At 57.4% G+C, this 17913-nt stretch overlaps 7 protein-coding genes across 7 annotated transcripts; 5 read left to right on the top strand and 2 right to left on the bottom strand.

The window, feature by feature from the left end:
• Positions 1–305: 305 nt before the first annotated feature.
• Positions 306–2138, top strand: CMQ_6207 (uncharacterized protein; the record flags this gene model as incomplete). Its single annotated transcript, XM_014315272.1, has 2 exons — positions 306–1403; positions 1527–2138. 2 exons carry the CDS (start codon positions 306–308, stop codon positions 2136–2138), a joined length of 1710 nt encoding a protein of 569 aa, XP_014170747.1.
• Positions 2139–3011: 873 nt separating this feature from the next.
• Positions 3012–5105, top strand: CMQ_5991 (snRNP assembly protein; the record flags this gene model as incomplete). The annotated part of the gene is made up of 3 exons (XM_014315056.1): positions 3012–3113; positions 3270–4310; positions 4548–5105. The coding sequence occupies 3 exons, from the start codon at positions 3012–3014 to the stop codon at positions 5103–5105; spliced, it is 1701 nt and encodes a 566-aa protein (XP_014170531.1).
• A 1001-nt stretch (positions 5106–6106) lies between these two features.
• On the bottom strand, positions 6107–7120 carry CMQ_6216 (translation initiation factor; the record flags this gene model as incomplete). Its single annotated transcript, XM_014315281.1, has 2 exons — positions 6107–6986; positions 7092–7120. 2 exons carry the CDS (start codon positions 7118–7120, stop codon positions 6107–6109), a joined length of 909 nt encoding a protein of 302 aa, XP_014170756.1.
• A 2458-nt stretch (positions 7121–9578) lies between these two features.
• Positions 9579–11171, top strand: CMQ_6376 (duf676 domain containing protein, hydrolase-like protein; the record flags this gene model as incomplete). The annotated part of the gene is made up of 4 exons (XM_014315441.1): positions 9579–9644; positions 9717–10016; positions 10071–10788; positions 10897–11171. The coding sequence occupies 4 exons, from the start codon at positions 9579–9581 to the stop codon at positions 11169–11171; spliced, it is 1359 nt and encodes a 452-aa protein (XP_014170916.1).
• Positions 11172–11795: 624 nt separating this feature from the next.
• On the top strand, positions 11796–14123 carry CMQ_6333 (RNA exonuclease; the record flags this gene model as incomplete). The annotated part of the gene is made up of 1 exon (XM_014315398.1): positions 11796–14123. One exon carries the CDS (start codon positions 11796–11798, stop codon positions 14121–14123), a length of 2328 nt encoding a protein of 775 aa, XP_014170873.1.
• Positions 14124–14484: 361 nt separating this feature from the next.
• On the bottom strand, positions 14485–15315 carry CMQ_6322 (prohibitin complex subunit; the record flags this gene model as incomplete). Its single annotated transcript, XM_014315387.1, has 1 exon — positions 14485–15315. The coding sequence occupies one exon, from the start codon at positions 15313–15315 to the stop codon at positions 14485–14487; it is 831 nt and encodes a 276-aa protein (XP_014170862.1).
• Positions 15316–15779: 464 nt separating this feature from the next.
• CMQ_6326 (ubiquinol-cytochrome c reductase complex subunit) lies at positions 15780–16576 on the top strand (the record flags this gene model as incomplete). The annotated part of the gene is made up of 4 exons (XM_014315391.1): positions 15780–15844; positions 16001–16026; positions 16267–16450; positions 16519–16576. The coding sequence occupies 4 exons, from the start codon at positions 15780–15782 to the stop codon at positions 16574–16576; spliced, it is 333 nt and encodes a 110-aa protein (XP_014170866.1).
• Between the last annotated feature and the right edge of the window lie 1337 nt (positions 16577–17913).

The following is a 17913-nucleotide window of genomic DNA, read 5'->3' on the forward strand; positions in this document are numbered from 1 at the left end:
TCGCCCCCAAACCGATTTTAGCTGCGCCGTCTCTCGCTGCTGCCTCTAGTTCATCTCTCCCTCTTGCGGCCCGATCGCTTCACCCGCTGCAGCTACAGCAGGCATCGCTATACCCACCGACAGGACCACAACACAGACAGATGCAGTACCAGCAGCAGTACTATCCACAGTACCAGCAGCAATACCAGCAGAGCCAGCAATCACAGCTCACGCTCCGCCGCGTGCACAAGCTACACATTCGAAATTATGGCATCCAATTCACTTACGCCCCCTCCCTAACACTGCCTCTCAGTCCGCAACATGGCATGTATTTCAACCTGTTTCGCCAGCACACTGCCAGCGAGCTCTCCGGCTTTTTCGATGACGTGTTCTGGTCGCGGACTGTGTTGATCGAGTGCCACCAAGCTGACGCTATCCGCCATGCCGTCGTCGCCCTCGGCGCCCTCTACAAGACGCTCGAGACGACGACAGAGTCGCCGCCCAGCTCGCCCGACGCCGCGGGTGTCACTCCGTCCAACGCTGCCGACCGTGCTGCCAACCACTGGGAGGTCGCCCTTGATCAGTACTCGTCTGCATGCCACGCCGTGGGAACCGTGGATCCCGCGAACCCACGCAGTCAACGCACATGTCTGATTGCCAGCGTGTTGTTGGCCTGCTTCGACTCCTTCATAGGCGACCACCAGCAGGCCATCCGGCAGATCCAGACCGGCCTGAAGCAGCTGTGGCTACTGCGCGACAGCCGCAACAGCCAGACGGTGCTGCAAGTGGCGCCCGACGGCAGCTATGTCTCGCAGCCGGCCGTTCCCGAGCCGGTCGAGGATGAGCTCCTGCAGATGTTTACGCGACTCGCCATCCAGGCCAAGTCCTACGACATGGCCTTTCACTTCCCGAAGCCCTATGTGATCTATCTGCTGCCGTCGACTGAGGCTGGTTTTTCTGAGCTGTCGTCGTCTGATACGTCCGGGTCGTCGCCCTCGTCGCCGGCCGGATCGTCCGATGTCGACTCTCCCGTCACGGTGCACCAGGATCCGATTCCGGTGCGTTTTTCCTCGCTGCGTGACGCACGCCTGGCCTGGGACACGTTGTGCGAAGACATGCTGCGCTTCACAGAGAAGATGTTCCAGTCCGCCAGCGGGCCGCCCAACATCTTGCCCAGCTCGATGAGACGCTACGGCATACACTTCCAGGCACGCCTCACCGGCTGGTCCGCGGCTTTTGGGCCGCTGCTGAACAGTCGCACACGGCCAGACGTCAGCAGCCAGGAGAAGGCTGGCATCGCTGTGCTCAAGATGTTCCAGATCATGGGCCAGATCCTCTTCTTCATGACCTTTGTCGACAGCGAGATGCAATTCGACAACTTCCAGCCGCACTTCGCCGAGATTGTGAGCCTGGCATTCGAGGTGGTGGGCGACGAGGAGCAGCGAGCTGCAGCTGCTCGCTGTCCAGACCCGAAACTTTGTGCGCACCAACAACGGCAGCAGCAGCAGCAGCAGCAGTACCAACAATACCACCCTTACCATCAGCAGTATGGAGTGCCCAGTTTCGGACCAAGTCACATCAAGGCCAGCTTCAGCGCCGATCTCGGCATCGTGCCGCCGTTGTATGTGGTGGCGACCAAGTCACGTGACCGGATGCTCCGGCGGCAGGCGATTCAGCTACTGCGCAGCAGCGCCCGGCGCGAGGGCATGTGGGACAGCGAGCTGATGGCGCGGATCGGCACGTGGGTGATGGAGATTGAGGAACAAGGTGATGGCGAGGAAGACAAATTGCGCAGCTGGCAGAACAGCGCCGGGATGCCGTTGACGCCCGTCGACAGCCCGGCGCCGTCGACAGTGACTCTGCCGCACCGCCAACGATCTCCCGGCGTCGACTTTGGCGATGCGCCGCTGGGTCCGGGTGGCAATGCACGATGGGATGTGCGGCGTGAGAGCTCGACGTCGAGCGTGCGATCGTCGGCGAGTGCGACCAGTGGCAGCCTGCCGCCGGCGCCGCCGCCGATTCCGGCGGAGAAGCGAGTGCTCGTCAAGTCGTGCGAGTTTGACCTGCGAGGACACGTAGCCACGCTCAAGTGCGGCACGCGTGGACTTGTGGCCGGCAAAGTCGACCACAAGACACAGGTGACGCGGATTACGTGGTGAAGCGTGGCAGCTGCTACCCGTCGGCCTCTCTGCACTTTTCTTGACAGACATGTCTCTGTCTTTTTGTCTTTATATCTTTGTGGCTCCTTGCTCTCTCGGTTCCCCTTCTTGTCCCTTCTTTTCTTACTTCGGCCTCTACCTACCTCTGTTTTACCCTCTCCCTTACTCTCCTCGATAATGTATCTAACCATGTGCTATCATATACCCGACCAGGCGGTCGAAACGGCCAGTGGCGGTTGAAAGATGTTTGGAATACGCGTTCATTTACAAAGTAAGATACGAACTGGTTTTATTGATGATGGCGCCTAGGTGTTTTACATGGATTGGAAAAGGGAGGACCTATCAAGGATGGCAGGAAAGCGAGATGAGTTTTACAGTTGGACATGACATACAAGGGACATGCTGGGCATGTCTGGCGCAGGCTTGCTAAGCTTTATCTGCTTTCTTGTGCTCTTTTCTCTGACGTTTGCTGTCATTGTGTAATAGTACGGAGTAAGATACTAAAGTCCGCAGCATAGACACGTGATGGCCCCGTCTTATATGAAGGCGGACTGCAGCGGCAAAATTGTGGTGTGGACAGCTTCAGGCAGGCACGGGCCACCAAGGCTCGCGAGAGCTACTCTCGAGGTGGATTTACAGTGGGTAAAAACTCCTAAAAACCCATCGTGTTCTGCCGTTGTGATTTTCTGTTCTTCCCAACCGCATCTTGTCGACGGCCCGGCCATCAGAAACGAGCGCGAGCCTAGAGATTGAGAGACCTGCTGAAGCGGCCATCAGCAGCGACACGGCGACGAAGGGACAGCAGCAGCCGTCCCAACGCAGGCTCCCGAGGAGCCCTGATTCGACGCGACGTTTGCATCAAGCAGCTCGGCCATGGCGAAGCGGCCGGCGCTCGAGGCGCTGGACGCGATGGAGGGAGTGAAATTGCCGGCGCCCAAGAAGCAGAAGAGCGGGGGGCAGCGGGAGGGCGGCGAGGTGGGTGTCAATGGTGCCCGAGCAGGACGGCGGCTTGGGAAGCTGGTGGAGGACCAGGCCGACGATGACGACGATGACGATGACGAGGGCGACGACGAGGCAGGAGAGGCGGCGGAAGCGGCAGCAGCGGCTTTGGCGACAGGGCCAATTCGGCAGGCGGCGCCGTCGGCGGGCTACGGCGATCTCTACCTGGACACGATTGACCGCAACGTGCTGGATTTTGACTTTGAGAAGCTCTGCTCGGTGTCGCTCAGCAACATCAACGTGTATGCCTGCCTGGTATGTGGGCGCTACTACCAGGGCCGCGGGCCGCGCTCGCACGCGTACTTCCACGCGCTCGACGAGGACCACCACGTGTTCATCAACATGCAGACGCAGCGGGTGTACGTGCTGCCCGAGGGCTACGAGGTGCACAGCCGTTCGCTGGACGACATCAAGTTTGTGGCGGATCCGCGGTACACGCGGGCAGACGTAGCCGGGCTGGACGGCGGGCGACGGCAGACGCAAACGCAAACACAAACGCAACAACATCACGTGACACTGGCTGGTCGGCCATATGCGCCCGGTTACGTGGGCATGAACAACATCAAGGAGAACGACTACCTCAACGTGGTGGTGCAGGCGCTGGCCCACGTGCCGCCGCTGCGCAATTTTTTTCTGCTGGACGAGGTGGCGGCCCAGGAGGCGCGGCGCCGCAGCAGCAACACGGCGACGACGGGCGAGAAGCGTCCGGAAGCAGCAGCCAACCGCGAGCTCGTCCGGCGGTTTGGGCTGCTGGTGCGCAAGATCTGGAACCCGCGCGCGTTCAAGGCACACGTGTCACCGCACGAGCTGCTACAGGAGGTGGCACTGCGGTCCAGCAAGCGGTTCACGCTGACGGCACAGTCCGATCCGGCCGACTTTCTTGCCTGGTTCCTCAACCACCTGCATCTGGGCCTCGGCGGCAGTCGTTCTCGACCGGCCTCGTCCATCGTTCAGCGCGTCTTCCAGGGCCGTGTGCGCGTCCGCTCCGAGACCCTCGCCGCTGTCGGTGCCCGTGCTGCTGCTGCTGCGGCCGACGACGCCATGCAGGTCGACGACGACGACAATAACGACAAGGCTTCGTCCTACCACACCTCTGGACCCCTTCCGGCCACCGCTTCTCCGTCTCTGCCACCACCACCACCGCCTTCATCCTCTATCCCACCGCCGCCCGGCGTTTCTCTCCCTCTCGGTGCTTCCCGTCCACCACCGCCCGGCCTCTCGGCTCCAGGCGTCTCGTCCTCGGCGTCTTACTCTTCCTTGCTGCCGCCTCCGCCTCCACCTCCGTCTTCGCTGGCAGCACCAACACCAACAGCAGCAACAGCAGTAACAACAGCGTCTGTTCCCGCGGCCGCTGCCGTCTCGCGCTTCCTCCTGCTGACACTCGACCTGCCGGCCGCACCGCTCTTCCAGGACGAGCAGGAGCGCAACATTATCCCGCAGGTGCCGCTGGCTGCGCTGCTGGCCAAGTACGACGGCGAGTCGGCCCGCGAACAGGGCGACGTGCGCCGCCGCTTCCGCCTCCAGGCACCACTGCCGCCGTATCTCGTCCTGCACATCAAGCGCTTTTCGGCCAACAAGTTCGTCGCCGAGCGCAACCCGACCATCGTCACCTTTGACCCGCTCGGCCTCGACATGCGTCCCTTTGTCGACGGCGAGCCCGGCTCCGCCGATAGCCCAATCCCCTACGACCTCGTCGCCAACGTCGTCCACGAGGCCGTCCGTGCCGGCGGCGATGACGTCGCCGTCGATTCGGCCGAGGAACGCCGCACTTGGAAGGTCCAGCTGCGTGAGCGCCAGGCGGCAGGAGCGACCCCGCCTGCTCTTGCCGCGCCCGCCACCGCCGCCGAGCAGGACAAGTGGGTCGTCGTCCAGGACCTCTTTGTCGAGCCGGTCGCCGGCGAGCTGCTCTATCTCGCCGAGTCCTACATCCAGATCTGGGAGCGTCGCCGCCCGTCTGCTCCTTCGTAAAAGGGAGGCCCGGCAGCTCGCTGAGAACGTTCCCCAAAGAGCCCTGCTTCGTTCCCTTCCTCTGTACTTGTTCAATATGTTTTAATATTTATTTTTGTTTATGTCTTCTTTTACATGCTACCGAGACGACCTGTCGGCGCCCTGTCGTGCCAGTTTCCCGGATGGCATCCCCCGTTTATCTCCCATTCTCCTGTTTGTCCGACTACAAGTACAATAGATACATAGGTTCCATGATAGCAAAAAGGGCCCCGCAGCTCACGGCAAAAAGAGCAAAGGGCAGGGAAGGGACATAGGCAGACTCCAAAGAAATCCCCAAAATAAACATAGGAACCCCTGTCTCGTTTCGCTAGAGACCATCCTGATGTTCCTTCTTGTCCCCCCGCCCATTGTGCATTGTGCATTGGCTGCGGCTTTTCCCTTTTTAAACCAAGAATATAGGACAGCCCGCGGTGTAAATCAAACAACAAATGCTGCACTGCTGATCATCAAAAAATACAACGGCAGTCGTGGTATTATACACGCCCTGCCGTTCCTGTCCTCTCCCCTCACGCTGCATCTCCGTGTCGATTCCACCGGAGCTCGCTGTGCGTCCAAGTCGCCGCTTCGCTTCCCTATGGCGAGCCGCGAGCATGGCTCTGCTGCTGGTCCTCGCCGCCTGACAATGACAGCGACTGCCTTGACGACCGCTTGTCTGTCAGATATTGGTGTTGCGAGTAACCATGCGCATTCGTGTGATGGTGGTTAGCACCATTGTTGTTGTTATTATTATTGGTGTTGTTGTTGTTGTTGTTGTTGTTGTGGTGGTGATGATGATTATTCGGCTTCTCGCGCCTCGACTCCTCAATGACCGACCGCTGCTGAATCGACGACCCGTGGCTCTTCCACTCCACCTTAGTGTTCAAGGGAAAGTCCAACACTCGCTTCATCGTCTCCCTGCATACTGTCAGTCTCTGGCCCCTCACCACTAAGTACCATCAGGACCAACGCTACTTACCGAACCTTCAGCAAACGCTGCTGCCGTCATTGCGGGTCCAGATGCTCAAGATGTCCTCGCCGTTCCGCACACTCAACACCACCCCGCACACTTCATCGCCCGAGTCACCAAGCTGGTCACCAACAATGGCAAGCAGCAGGTCCTCCCAGTACCGATCAACCACGCCCTTCTTGAGCCGCACAATCCACTTGCCACCCTTGCGATTCTCTGCGTCTTCCCAGATAGGCCGGATCCCCGTACGAAAAAAGTGGTAATCCGACACCAACGGTAGCGTCGACGGCCGTTTCAGGTGTCGGTAGATCGTGAAAAATTCTTCTACCGTGCCGACCGCTGCTATGGGGTGTAACGTCTTCTCGTACTCGATGTATCCGTTTGCTTTGCTGATCGGTGGCCGGAACCAGAATACCCACTCGCTGACAAGCGCATGCTGCTTTCCCTTGTCGCCTGCCGCACCCGCATTGCCGGCAAAGCTGCTGTTCGAAGCCCCTGGTGCCCCTAATTGTGGGGCCGTTGAGGATGGCTTGTCGCCGGCCAGAGACGAGAAAGAGGCGGACGCAGAAGCTGCCGTGGCGCTGGAGGGCGGCTTGGCACCAAAGTCAAACGGGTTGCCGCCGGAGAGCTTGGGGGTCTTGGCCGGCGCCCCGAAGCTGGAAAACGCACCAGAGCCCAGCCCGAATGCACTCGATGCGCCAGTCGGGCTCATGATGCGGCCGCCCGGCGTCGTTGCCGGATTGAATGAATTGGCCTTCCCATGCGATGAGCTATCACCACCGAATCGCTTGGGAATTGTGGCACTGCGGGTCGACAGCGAAAAGGGCGAGGACGCATCGCCGGTATTGCCGGTTGAGGGTCCGTTGTTTGTGGACAAAGAGAGCTTGTTCGAGCTGCTATACAACGAGAGCGCGAGCCGTGAGTCAGTCAATGCGATTAGGAATGGCATCGTGCACATGCGAAACCAATAAAAATCCCAAACAAAAAAGGGGAAGACTTACTTGGTGCGACGGCCGTAGAGATTATCCATGGGAGCAGAGTTAAGACCCGAGGGCGGGGGAAGTCGGGGAGAAAGGACAGGGAGGCAGTATTAAAAAAGGTAAAAAGGTAAAATGAGCGAGAAGCTGGCGATATGACTCAAGGGACGATAGGGAGGGGGTTTAGTGGGGAGCAGAAGCGAAGAAGCTGCAGAAAAGAGAGAGGGGGGGAGAGGGGAAAGACAGGCGGACGAAATAGAGAGAGCGCGCTCTTAGGAAGGGGGGGGGGGGGGGGGAGGGGGGGAGAAAGAAAGAGACGGTAGGGCAACACGAGAGTGAAGCCAGAATCAGTCGAATCCGAACGCAGAGAAAATGAAGCAGTTCTGTGGTATTTTCTAGGGCTCCCGAATAGGCGACTGAGGTAAGAATGTGGTTCGGCGTTGATTGATGCGGCTGCAGGCAGTTGGGATTATATGGGATTATGGGTGATCAGCAGCCTCCGACTCGTCCGTTTCTTCAGCGAATTATGGAACTATCAGGTGAACCAGTCGTGTAGTCTTGCGGTGACGATCGTGTTTCTGGTGTATCAACGTCTAGGTGCCAGCGTAAGGGGTGGATAGATGGACGGAGATCGTGGATCAAAACAGAGGAGCGATAGAAATCGGGGAGCGATCGGGTGAGTTGCACACGGTTATTGTCTCGAGAGGCTGGAGATGGTGATAAAATAGGAAAGTGGTTTGAAGCAGAAAAAGTAGACTGTGGAAAAGGATTACTGGTGAAAAACGCGAAGAGAGGAAAAAGGTGGAGGAAACTAATAAAGAATGAAGGTGGAGGTGAAAACCGGAAGGAACTAATGGCGTGGTGATTGGCGAAACAGAAGCCAGCGATTTTTGTAGGTTGCCACTTTTTCCTACTCTCTCAGGGCTGCTCGAAGAGTATGGCGACCGACGAGTTGGTAATAACGGCCCAGTTCAAAGTCCTGCAAGGCAAGGAATGTTGCTATGCGAGCTACGAGACAAAGCGGGCGGAGGGATGCTTCAGCAGAGCAAAAAGAAATTGAAAAAGACAGAAAAAAGAAAAAAGAAAAGACGGGTTTGCGTCTGATACGATGTCATCACAGCCAAGCAGCTGGCCAATGGATTTTACTTGGGGAAAGTGCGCTGAGCACAAAATATCTGGAGCTCGACGGGGTATGTGTACGGAGTAATATGACCACGGCCACGTGAGCGCCCTGCCGCATCGACGCAGACGGCCAGGGCGGTGGGGGCGGGCAGATTCCACAGGTCCATAAACTTCGTCGTCGAAAATTCTGCCTCATCAGTTTTCTCTCTTTTCTTCAACCATTCAGACCGCAATATTAAACTTGTTCAAATTGTCGCCAGTGCATTCTACAACCCCCGTTGCCTGACGATATCGTTTGTGTGTCGAGAAGAACTATAAGCCCTTGTATAAAACCATCGTCACGAGGGCCGCTTTTTTGCGTTGCTCCATGATGCGGCGATGACCTGAAACACTGGGACAGTCCACCTTTCAGCCTGCACGTCTGGTGACCTATCGTCACGTTAGATTCCCATGTTCAATCTCGATATACTTGTTTTTATTTGCTTTATAATGCCGTGTCACGCGAAATCATGCAGCTCCATATCCTAGGAGTCTCCTCCTTTGCCTCGGTCATCTCAGCAGCTCCCGCGCCTCTTGTACGAGTAAGTTTGATTCGTCCTCCCTTCGTTGCCTAGATACACATATATGATGATCTTTAATCATCTGGTAATCCGACCCAACCCCCTACTGGAGGACATAAACTCCCCCAGCCTGCGCAGGTCGGGAGTGCAGAAAATTCCAAGGCTTCTTTATCTGATATAGCAATGCCCGCGTTCATCAGATGGCACTATAAAATCTTGGTCAGACACTGACGGGATTATAGAACTCATTCTGTAACTTGCCAATTTCGCGTAAGCGCGTCGATGGCTGTATTATGTAGGTGGTCAGAACCAACATGCTATTGGTCTATGTGATCAGCCTCGCCGTCTGTACTCGTAAAGACTCAAGGCTGCACCAGCAGGCACTTAGTCTATGACTATGTATCTTACAAAGAGCATGCATACACGACTGTATGTTAGACTGGCGTCATCATGCCATTCCACGTCGTCCTCTCCCTATAGCTTGGTGGGAGGTAATAGGCAGCTACGGAGTACATAGCACGCACTAAACCCAGTGAAGCACAGGGCCTGTTGGTTCGGCTGCACCGCTGTTACCGATAAATCCATTAACTCCAGGCCGGCGAGGCTGCAGGAACGCGCAAAAGGAGCCACGCTGAAATCTGGCGGATCCCGGAACGATCGAGGATCAGCTGTCTTGCTACGCCTGCGACATCACTGTCGTCGCTATGCACGCCGTCGTCGTGGTTCACGTTTTTAAGTACCGAATTTCCTGATAGTAACCCCTATTGTTGCTCCGGTTTGCATCCTCACACCTCACACCACATCGCACATCGACTCTCTTTCTGCCGTGATGGCCGACTACGAGTATACTGGCGGCAGCACAGAAGCCAACCACCTCTGTGTGCTCGTCCATGGGGTGCGTTTCTCGACAGTTGTGTCTGCCTTGTTCTGAAAGAGCTCTGATTTCTAACGATGGGCGATATGACAGCTCTGGGGCAATCCCGGCCACATGGCCTCAATTGCAGAGGCCCTGCGGGCCAAATACCCGGAGGACCAGCTGAACCTGCTGGTAGCCAAGAGCAACCGGGGAACATTTACGTACGACGGCATCGAGACCGGTGGCGAGCGTGTGTGCACAGAGATCGAGGAGGTGCTAGCCAACGTCGAGGCACGCGGCGGCCACATTACGCGGCTCAGCGTGATCGGCTACTCGCTCGGCGGGCTGGTGGCACGTTATGCCGTCGGCCTGCTGCATGCCAAGGGTGTCCTCGACACGCTGGAGTGCATGGTGAGCCAGCCCGGGATGCCGTCCCCTTATCGAAATCGTGCTGACAGCAGCTAGAACTTTACTGCCTTTGCCAGTCCTTTTCTGGGCGCCCGTGCTCCTCGGCTGGGCGTGGCCAACAAGGTGTGGAACACGCTGGGCGCACGCATCCTGAGCATGTCCGGTCGCCAGCTCTTTGGCATCGATGCGTTCCGCGATACCGGCCGGCCGCTGCTGGCTGTCCTGGCTGACCCCAACTCCATCTTCATGGCCGGCCTAGCCCGGTTTCGTCGCCGCACGCTGTACGCCAACATCATCAACGACCGCAGCGCGGTCTACTACACGACGGCGATCGCCAAGACGGACCCCTACGCAGCCGTGCGGGCTGACGGCGGCGAGCTGGACGATCTGTCTCTCCAGTTCGTGCCGGGCTACGAGAGGGTCATCCTCGACCGCGACGAGCCCATCGACTGGACCAAGCACCACGCCATGTCGGCCCAGCTGCAGCTGCTGCACCGCAAGTCCAAGGCCCGCTGGCTGCTCGAGACCGTCGTGGCCAGCCCGTGGTCCAAAGAGGCGCGAGCAGCGCTGCTAGACGTGGCGCCCGTGTTCGCCCTCGTCCTGCTGCTGCCCATCGGCCTGACCGCCTTTCTGGTGCACTCGGCCTACGAGACGGTGCGCAGCCGGAAACGACGCGAGCGACACGAGAACGGCCTGGCCGGCATCGACGTGGTCCAGTACCGCGTCCCGCTGTGGATGAAGAGCCTGCAGGAGTCAGCCGAAGGCGCGTACGAGAGTCTCAACAGCGCCCACGAGCCGGATCATCTGGCTTACGGCGACGGTGACGACAACGACGAAGACGGCAACGAGGCTGCGGAGCTCGACGCACATCTCGTCTACGAAGACCAAGGCATGTCGGCTGTCGAGCAGCAGCAGCACAGCTCCGAGGTGGACCACTCAGATCCGACGGCTTCGAAACACGAGCAGACCCTCGCCCTCTCGCCCGATCAGTTCGCTATGATCGACGCTCTGAATGCCCTCGGCTGGCGAAAGTACCCCATCTGGATTCACAAGATGCGCCACAGCCATGCCGCCATCATTCGGCGCCGTCCTGAACCCATGTACGACGAGGGCAACATCGTCCTCAAACACTATCTTGAAGAAGAGTTTCTCATCTAGATTTCTTTCTCCCCTACCATTTCATATTCAGCATACATATTTCGTTAGTACTCTGCACCTTAACAGACATTTAGATTTAGAGGTAATACTGTATAGAGCTTTTCGCCAATAAAGGAAATTGCACTTCACTGCACTGCTAAAACGGATGATGATTAAGTGGGGCGTCCAGGGAGGCTAGCCGTTCAAATTACAGCGGCTGCCCAACACAGTCTGGTACATATTACCAGCCTTCTTTGGCGATCGCCTTTCTTCTTCCATGCCAATACGACAGCTCAGCCTTCAGCTAACGCTACCTCGCCAATCTTCTGACCCGTCTGCCGTCCCCTCGATGCTTTTGATTCGATCCGCTCGCCTGCACAACATGTAAATAAGCAATTCAGCAATCCTTCTCGCCTCGGTAATCGAGGTCTATCCCTATTCTGAACATCACGGGTTCTTTCTTTCTTCTCTCAGCCTTGTCTCGTCTCTCGTCAGGCACTCTTCGATCTGACCTGTATCTCTCGCAATCTCATGAACCTGCCGTCGCAAACGCTCAAGGCTGCCTGAGGAGCAGGCCGTCTGGAATCCTGTTCACACGCGTAGCCATAGCTTAGAGAGTGTCAACAGCCATCGTTTCCCGCCAGCATGAGCACCCAACTCGGCCTCCTCAAACACATTCCCTGTCCCAGGGGAGAGGCCTGCACCGCCTATCGCTGCCTGTTCCGCCATGCTGGAGATGACGACAGATGGCCACTACCAGGCGTCCAGGACCCGTCGGCCCAGCCTTTGGACTCGCCATCGACTCATGACCCAAGTGCTCAGGTCGAGTCTGCGACACTGTCCCTGACTACTGGCGGCGCGGCCGATCAGCAGGCCGATCAGGCCGATCCTGTGCAAACAGCTCCTCGAAAACGGGTCAAGCTAGGTGATGGCGAATACGATCCCACGTCGCCTCCCATGCCCCTGGATTTGTGTCTGGGATCTCATGATGCAGAGGAATTCGCAGGACAGACCAACAAGGTCACCTCTTCTTCCGAACCAGCTGTCTCCTCTGCTGAAACGGCTCTCCAGACGGATGCCATCTCCTCATTGCGTAAGCGGCCAATCTCACCGCCTCCGCTTAAACGCAAGGCCACTGAAGCACCAGCCAAGACAGCCCTGCCCAAACCGGCCTCAGGATCACGCAGAGCAGCAGCTACGGCCTTGGCTGTACCGCAGAATTTCTCCACAGAGCGAGTATTAGACTCCCCGCGTCCGACAAGCTCCTTTGGCGGCAGCAGCACCATCAGCACCGCTGCCAACAACAACAACAACCACAGCAACAAGACTACCAACCATGCAAGCGTCCCGACGGCCTCGGAGGCCACGACAGTGTCGCCTAGAAAGGCCGAAACGCTCAACCCACGGCATCTCGGGAAAGCTCCAGCGACTCATGATATCCGCTTTAAGCTAGTGAAGATGTTGCACGCCGAATTCTTCCGTCTGAACAGCGAGCTTCGCACCAACGGCAGCGAAGACGACAAGAAGAAGCTCCTCATGTCGGCACAGGAGCTCGTTTGGCTGACTTTGGACATGGAGGAGAATTGCGCAGTCAGCAAGCCGGCAATCTACTCCAATACGATCAAAAACCGCATCATGTCATACAAGCGGATGTCGCTGGCCCAATGGACGAAGGAACGGACAGACATACGAGAAAAGGACCTGCGTAAGCAGCAGAGCGCAGAAAGAATAGCGCAGGGCCAAATGCAGCAGGGCACTGGCAGCTCTCGAGACACAGGGAAAGACACAGCCGAGCCCGTTGTTCTCGAGACGGGACTCACCTCGGCAGAAGAGGTTGCCTTCCTCAAAGAGAACCTGCTCACGCCGATCCAAAGCCTGGCAAACCACGGCTACGTTCCGGCCGTGCTCCTGGAAGCAGAGATTCAGAAAGCCCGCGAAGCTGCAGAGGTTTCCAAGGGATGGGAGCTATGTGACCGCTGCGGAACACGCTTCCAAGTCTTCCCAGGCCGTCGGGAGGAAGACGGCGCCCTGACGTCGGGCGGCTCGTGCACCCATCATCCGGGCAAGGCTTTCTTCCCACCCAAGGCGGCCATGGCCGGCAGCGGCGCCAGAGACAACACGAAGCGGTTCCGCTGCTGTGGACAGGCTGTCGGAGACTCTGCCGGTTGCGTGACCACCACCAGCCACGTCTTCAAGACGAGCGATCCAAAGCGACTGGCGCTGCTGTGGAACTTCACCCAGACACCACCGAACCCCAGCGTGCCGTCCGATCGCGCCGTATGCTTCGACTGTGAGATGGGATACACCGTGTACGGCATGGAGCTTATCCGAGTGACAGCCACGTCCTGGCCCGATGGCGAAAGGCTGTTGGATGTGCTGGTGCGCCCGATCGGAGAGATCATCGACCTCAACTCACGCTATTCTGGCGTCTGGCCCGAGGACATGGCCAAAGCCCTTCCCTTCTCGGCCGCCACCGTCTTCGACAACAGTAAGAGCGAGCAGGAAGAGGAAGGGCGGCGGCAGCTGCAGATTGTGTCGTCTCCCGTCGTAGCTCGTGATCTGCTATATGCACTCATCAGCCCAGAGACGCCACTCGTCGGTCACGGCCTGGAAAACGACCTGAACAGCATGCGCATCGTGCACCCAACCATCTGCGACACCATCCTGCTGTTTCCCCATCCTAAAGGCCTCCCTGTGCGCTATGGCCTAAAGATGCTGGTGGACCGTCATTTGCATCGCCAGATCCAGGTTGAGCCACAGGGTGACAGCGGCGTGCTGATGGGGCACGACAGTGCTGAGGACGCCCGGGCTGCTGGTGATCTTGTGCGTTTCAAGGTCAAGCAGGAGTGGGCGTCCAAGCGGACGGACGGCTGGGCTTTCATGGATGGGCATCTCGTTGCTCCTGGGACGCGGCCTGGCAGAGGTAGCTCTGGCGTTCTGACGGAAGCGTACATTGAGAAAGGGAAAGGCTGAAGAGGGGAGTCAGCAGGGACGGGCGAAAGGAGAATGGGCGAGGGAGTGCGCCGTTGCATGTAAGATAGGCACGAGCGGATATGACCGACATCGATACATAGGGCATGACAAGAGTCAATTTCGAAGCTTTTTTATTCTTTCTTGTTCTTTTTTATTGGCAGCAGCGAAGCGGGGAGACCCAAACTTAGTCATACGGAGTAAAGTAGTTATACATGTAGATGTAGACAATCGAGAGGCGTGGAAAGACGCCAGTAGTGACCATTCCCATCGCGTCTGTTTTCTTCAAAGAAGCGGCAGCCCTTTCTTGCTTTCAAGACAGGGTATCGTCCTCTTCACCGTCCCATCCACAGCATCACAGCCATCATGCCCTGCCAGCATTCAGGAGGATGTTGGAGCCGCCCTGCTTGCCGCCGGGAATGTACGACACGTTCGGATTGCTGGCCAGGGTCTGGGCGATGTCGCGGCTGGCCTCAATCTTTCGAATCTGCACGAGACCGTCGCCATACTTGGCAATGGCGCGGCTGATGGTCTCGGCGCTCTCAGCCTCGCCCTCAGCGCGGATGACGTTCGCCTGGCGCTCCTGCTCAGCGCGCTCGACGATGAAGCGGGCGCGCTCGGCATCCTGCTGTGCGATCTGCTTCTGCTCGACGGCCTTGGTGAACTCCTTGCCAAAGGTCATGTGGGTGATGGAGACGTCCTCGAGGGCGATGTTGAATTCGTGCGCGCGCTTGGTCAGGTCCTCGCGGATCCGGTTCGAGACAGCCTCGCGCTGTGTGATCAGCTCGGCCGCGTCAAACTGCGCCACGATTGCCTTGAGCACCTCGTTGCCGATCGACGGCAGCACGCGCTCGTCGTAGTCCGTCCCCAGGTTCTGGTAGATCTTGGGCAGTGCCTGCACCTCGGGCCGGTGTAGCACCCGCAGCGTCAGGCTGACCATCTGCAGGTCCTTGCTGCCCGTCGTCGTCGTGATGTTGCGCGGCTTCGTCCGGACGTCAAAGACGATGCTGCGCTGCAGCCATGGCACTAGAAAGTGCGTGCCTTCGCTGATCACCTTCTCCTTCACGCCCGCCATCCGGTCAAAAATGACCGCCCGCGAACCGCCCCGGACGTCGTATATGGACGCCTGTACAATCGCGATGCCCACCGCCGCCGGCACCACCGACTTGTAGAGGAGGCCCAGTACGCCGGCCATCGTCGCTTCGGTCTGTCTGGGAATGCGGTGTCCTGCTGCTTCTGCCCCTCACTGCCGCGTGCGCAAAAAAAGTATCTCGTCTGCCGTGGAGGAGCGCGCTGCAAAAAGGCTGGCCGTTCTGTCGTCGCTCGTGCGGACAAGGTAGATCTTTCTGATTTTTCGACCCGGGCTGACTGCTCGCTTCCTTCGACCCTCTTTTTCGAAAACTTGTGATGCCATTTGGTTGACCTGGAGCGGGTGCGGATTTTCTCGAGCTTCCGGGTTTACGCTAGTCCCATTTCGGAAACGCGCCCCTCTGTTTTGTAGCAGCAGCCAATTGACCATTCCGACAACTCCCATTCATCATCAGAGAAATTCTCGCCTGTTTTTAAACCTCGCTACCGCCAGCCACGTCCACGACCACCACCTTTTCCTCCACTCCAATCCGAGCAGCACGACTACCCGTCCGACTCTCATCTCTTACAATGCGTCCGTCTCAGGCTCTCCGCAGTGGCGGCGGTGGCGACACCCCGCTAGGCAAATACAACCAGTACGAACGACCCTTCCGTTACGCCGTGATTTTGCGCTGTTTTCTATCTGTGTCGAATGCATTGCGCAGAAGGAGGCAATGCGTTCGGCTGGCACCAGACCGCAGAATTGAGCCGACTTGAGGGACTTTGCTGACACGTTTCCTCCTCGTCTACAGCTACATTGGCGACTGGGGTAGCATGGGTGAGTAACGACTGTACAATTGCCGATGACGTCCGACGTCCGAAACAAGCGAGAGCCGAGGGGAACCCGTTTCGGGGAGGACAATGGAGCTCCAAGGACCCACTGGGAGGCGAATGCGCGCTCACCGTGATCGCCTACTACCCAGCCGGGCTACCCGAACGGACTACCCGATCGCTCTCTGGTGGATGCCAATGCCGCTGGGCTGGGATAGAAGAGCGGCGCACTGACAATTGCTGGCAGGCCCGAAGATCCAGTCGCAGCGCGGCATCATCTCGTACGGCATTGCCCCCAACCGCCAGAACCCCTTTGCTCACGCCGGCCATGACGCCATCTTCAACTCCTGGCGGCGGGTTTCCCGGCAGGTTCTCTACTGGGCACCTACAGCCGTTGCTGGCTACTTCATCATGTCCTGGGCATTCGAGCGGTATGTCCCTGCACACACGCCCTCACTTCTCAATCCGAGGCCGCTCTGACTGACGATGGCCCATACAGGAATCACTACCTCAACTCCAAGGCCGGCCGTGCTGAGACCGCCGCAAACGAGGAGTAACCAGCTGGCACATAGACTGCGATGAGGATGAGGAGTGTGCCATCTTTGGACAACACTTGTACAATTACCGTCTAGACCTTTGTCAAAATAAGATTTAGATATTGCGTATCTTTATACCCCTTCATCCCCACATCGTGGACTTCGTGGAGCCAGCATCAGTGCGCACCGCGCTGATATCCATGTCCGATCTTGCAATTGCGATGCACAAGAGCAGCATTCGTGTCCGAGTGCCTGTATCCATGCAAATAAACGTATCCCGAAAGTGTGGCCACTTTTTAGCGCCAAATTCCCAGCTGCTTTCCGCCGTAGCGCTTAACATGAATAAGTACAGCTGTTCATAATGCACGAATAGAGTACTCCGTAGTTCGCCCATAACACAATGCGGCAGTTAAGCTCACACGCATTGTCTCACTGGCCTCAGCTGTCGGTGACACAGCGGTGAGTTAACCTCTTACGTACCTTATTGATGGACTACAGCTAACTATGAGCATAGCATCTATGACGCGCCCACTTTCCCTGCATGCCAATTACCAATAAATAACAGTTAAAAAGAACACAGTATCGTATCTCGCCCGACAAGGTTACTTTCTCCAGATCCATAACGCCATCGATATAGTTTGATGAGAGGGCGGTCCATCCCGGCAAAACTGACGCATCAATCACGTGCTCTCTATCCGCCACAACTTCCTCATCTAGCGCTTAGGAGATTGCCAAATCGCCCGTGATTCGCAGAAATTTTGACTAGCGCCAGTCAAAAGTTGCCTCTAGCGTCTGGTCCGTGCGTTTCGGCCGGAAGTATATAAAGGACAGGATGTCCTCCCTCTTTTTCCTTTTCTCACACATGCGATTACCCCCGCGATCTAGGCTTTTTTTTTTGCGGCTCCTCCTATCGCAAACAACACATTCCATCAAACAGGGATATCATTTGCTCCCTCACTCTCTCTACTGTGATACGACTGTGTCTCTAATATTTCCTTCCCTTTTTTTTTCCCCGTCTGTCCAGCGTTTGCCATTTCACGGATCCTTCGTTATTTCCGACCCGGCGAGAGACCCTTGAAAAATAGGACGTCTCCCCAAAACATCGTCATCAGTTCAACGACTCGAACTATTCTCGACGATCATCTGTCTTATTCCGACCGGTTCACTCCGAGCTCGCACCTTCCCAAAAGACATATCGGCGACCGCTGTGCCAGTAGGCTGCCTTCTCTTACACCCACACTATCTCTCCAGTCATCGCTTCCCGTTCGATACTGGTCTCCGATCATCCTCTCCACAACAACAAACACAGCGCAAAAGTAAACACATCTGCCCACCCGCTTCCTTGCCCGCTTGCGACA

This window comes from Grosmannia clavigera, assembly GCF_000143105.1.
Source record: "Grosmannia clavigera kw1407 unplaced genomic scaffold GCSC_167, whole genome shotgun sequence".
Taxonomy (NCBI): Eukaryota; Fungi; Ascomycota; class Sordariomycetes; order Ophiostomatales; family Ophiostomataceae; genus Leptographium; species Leptographium clavigerum.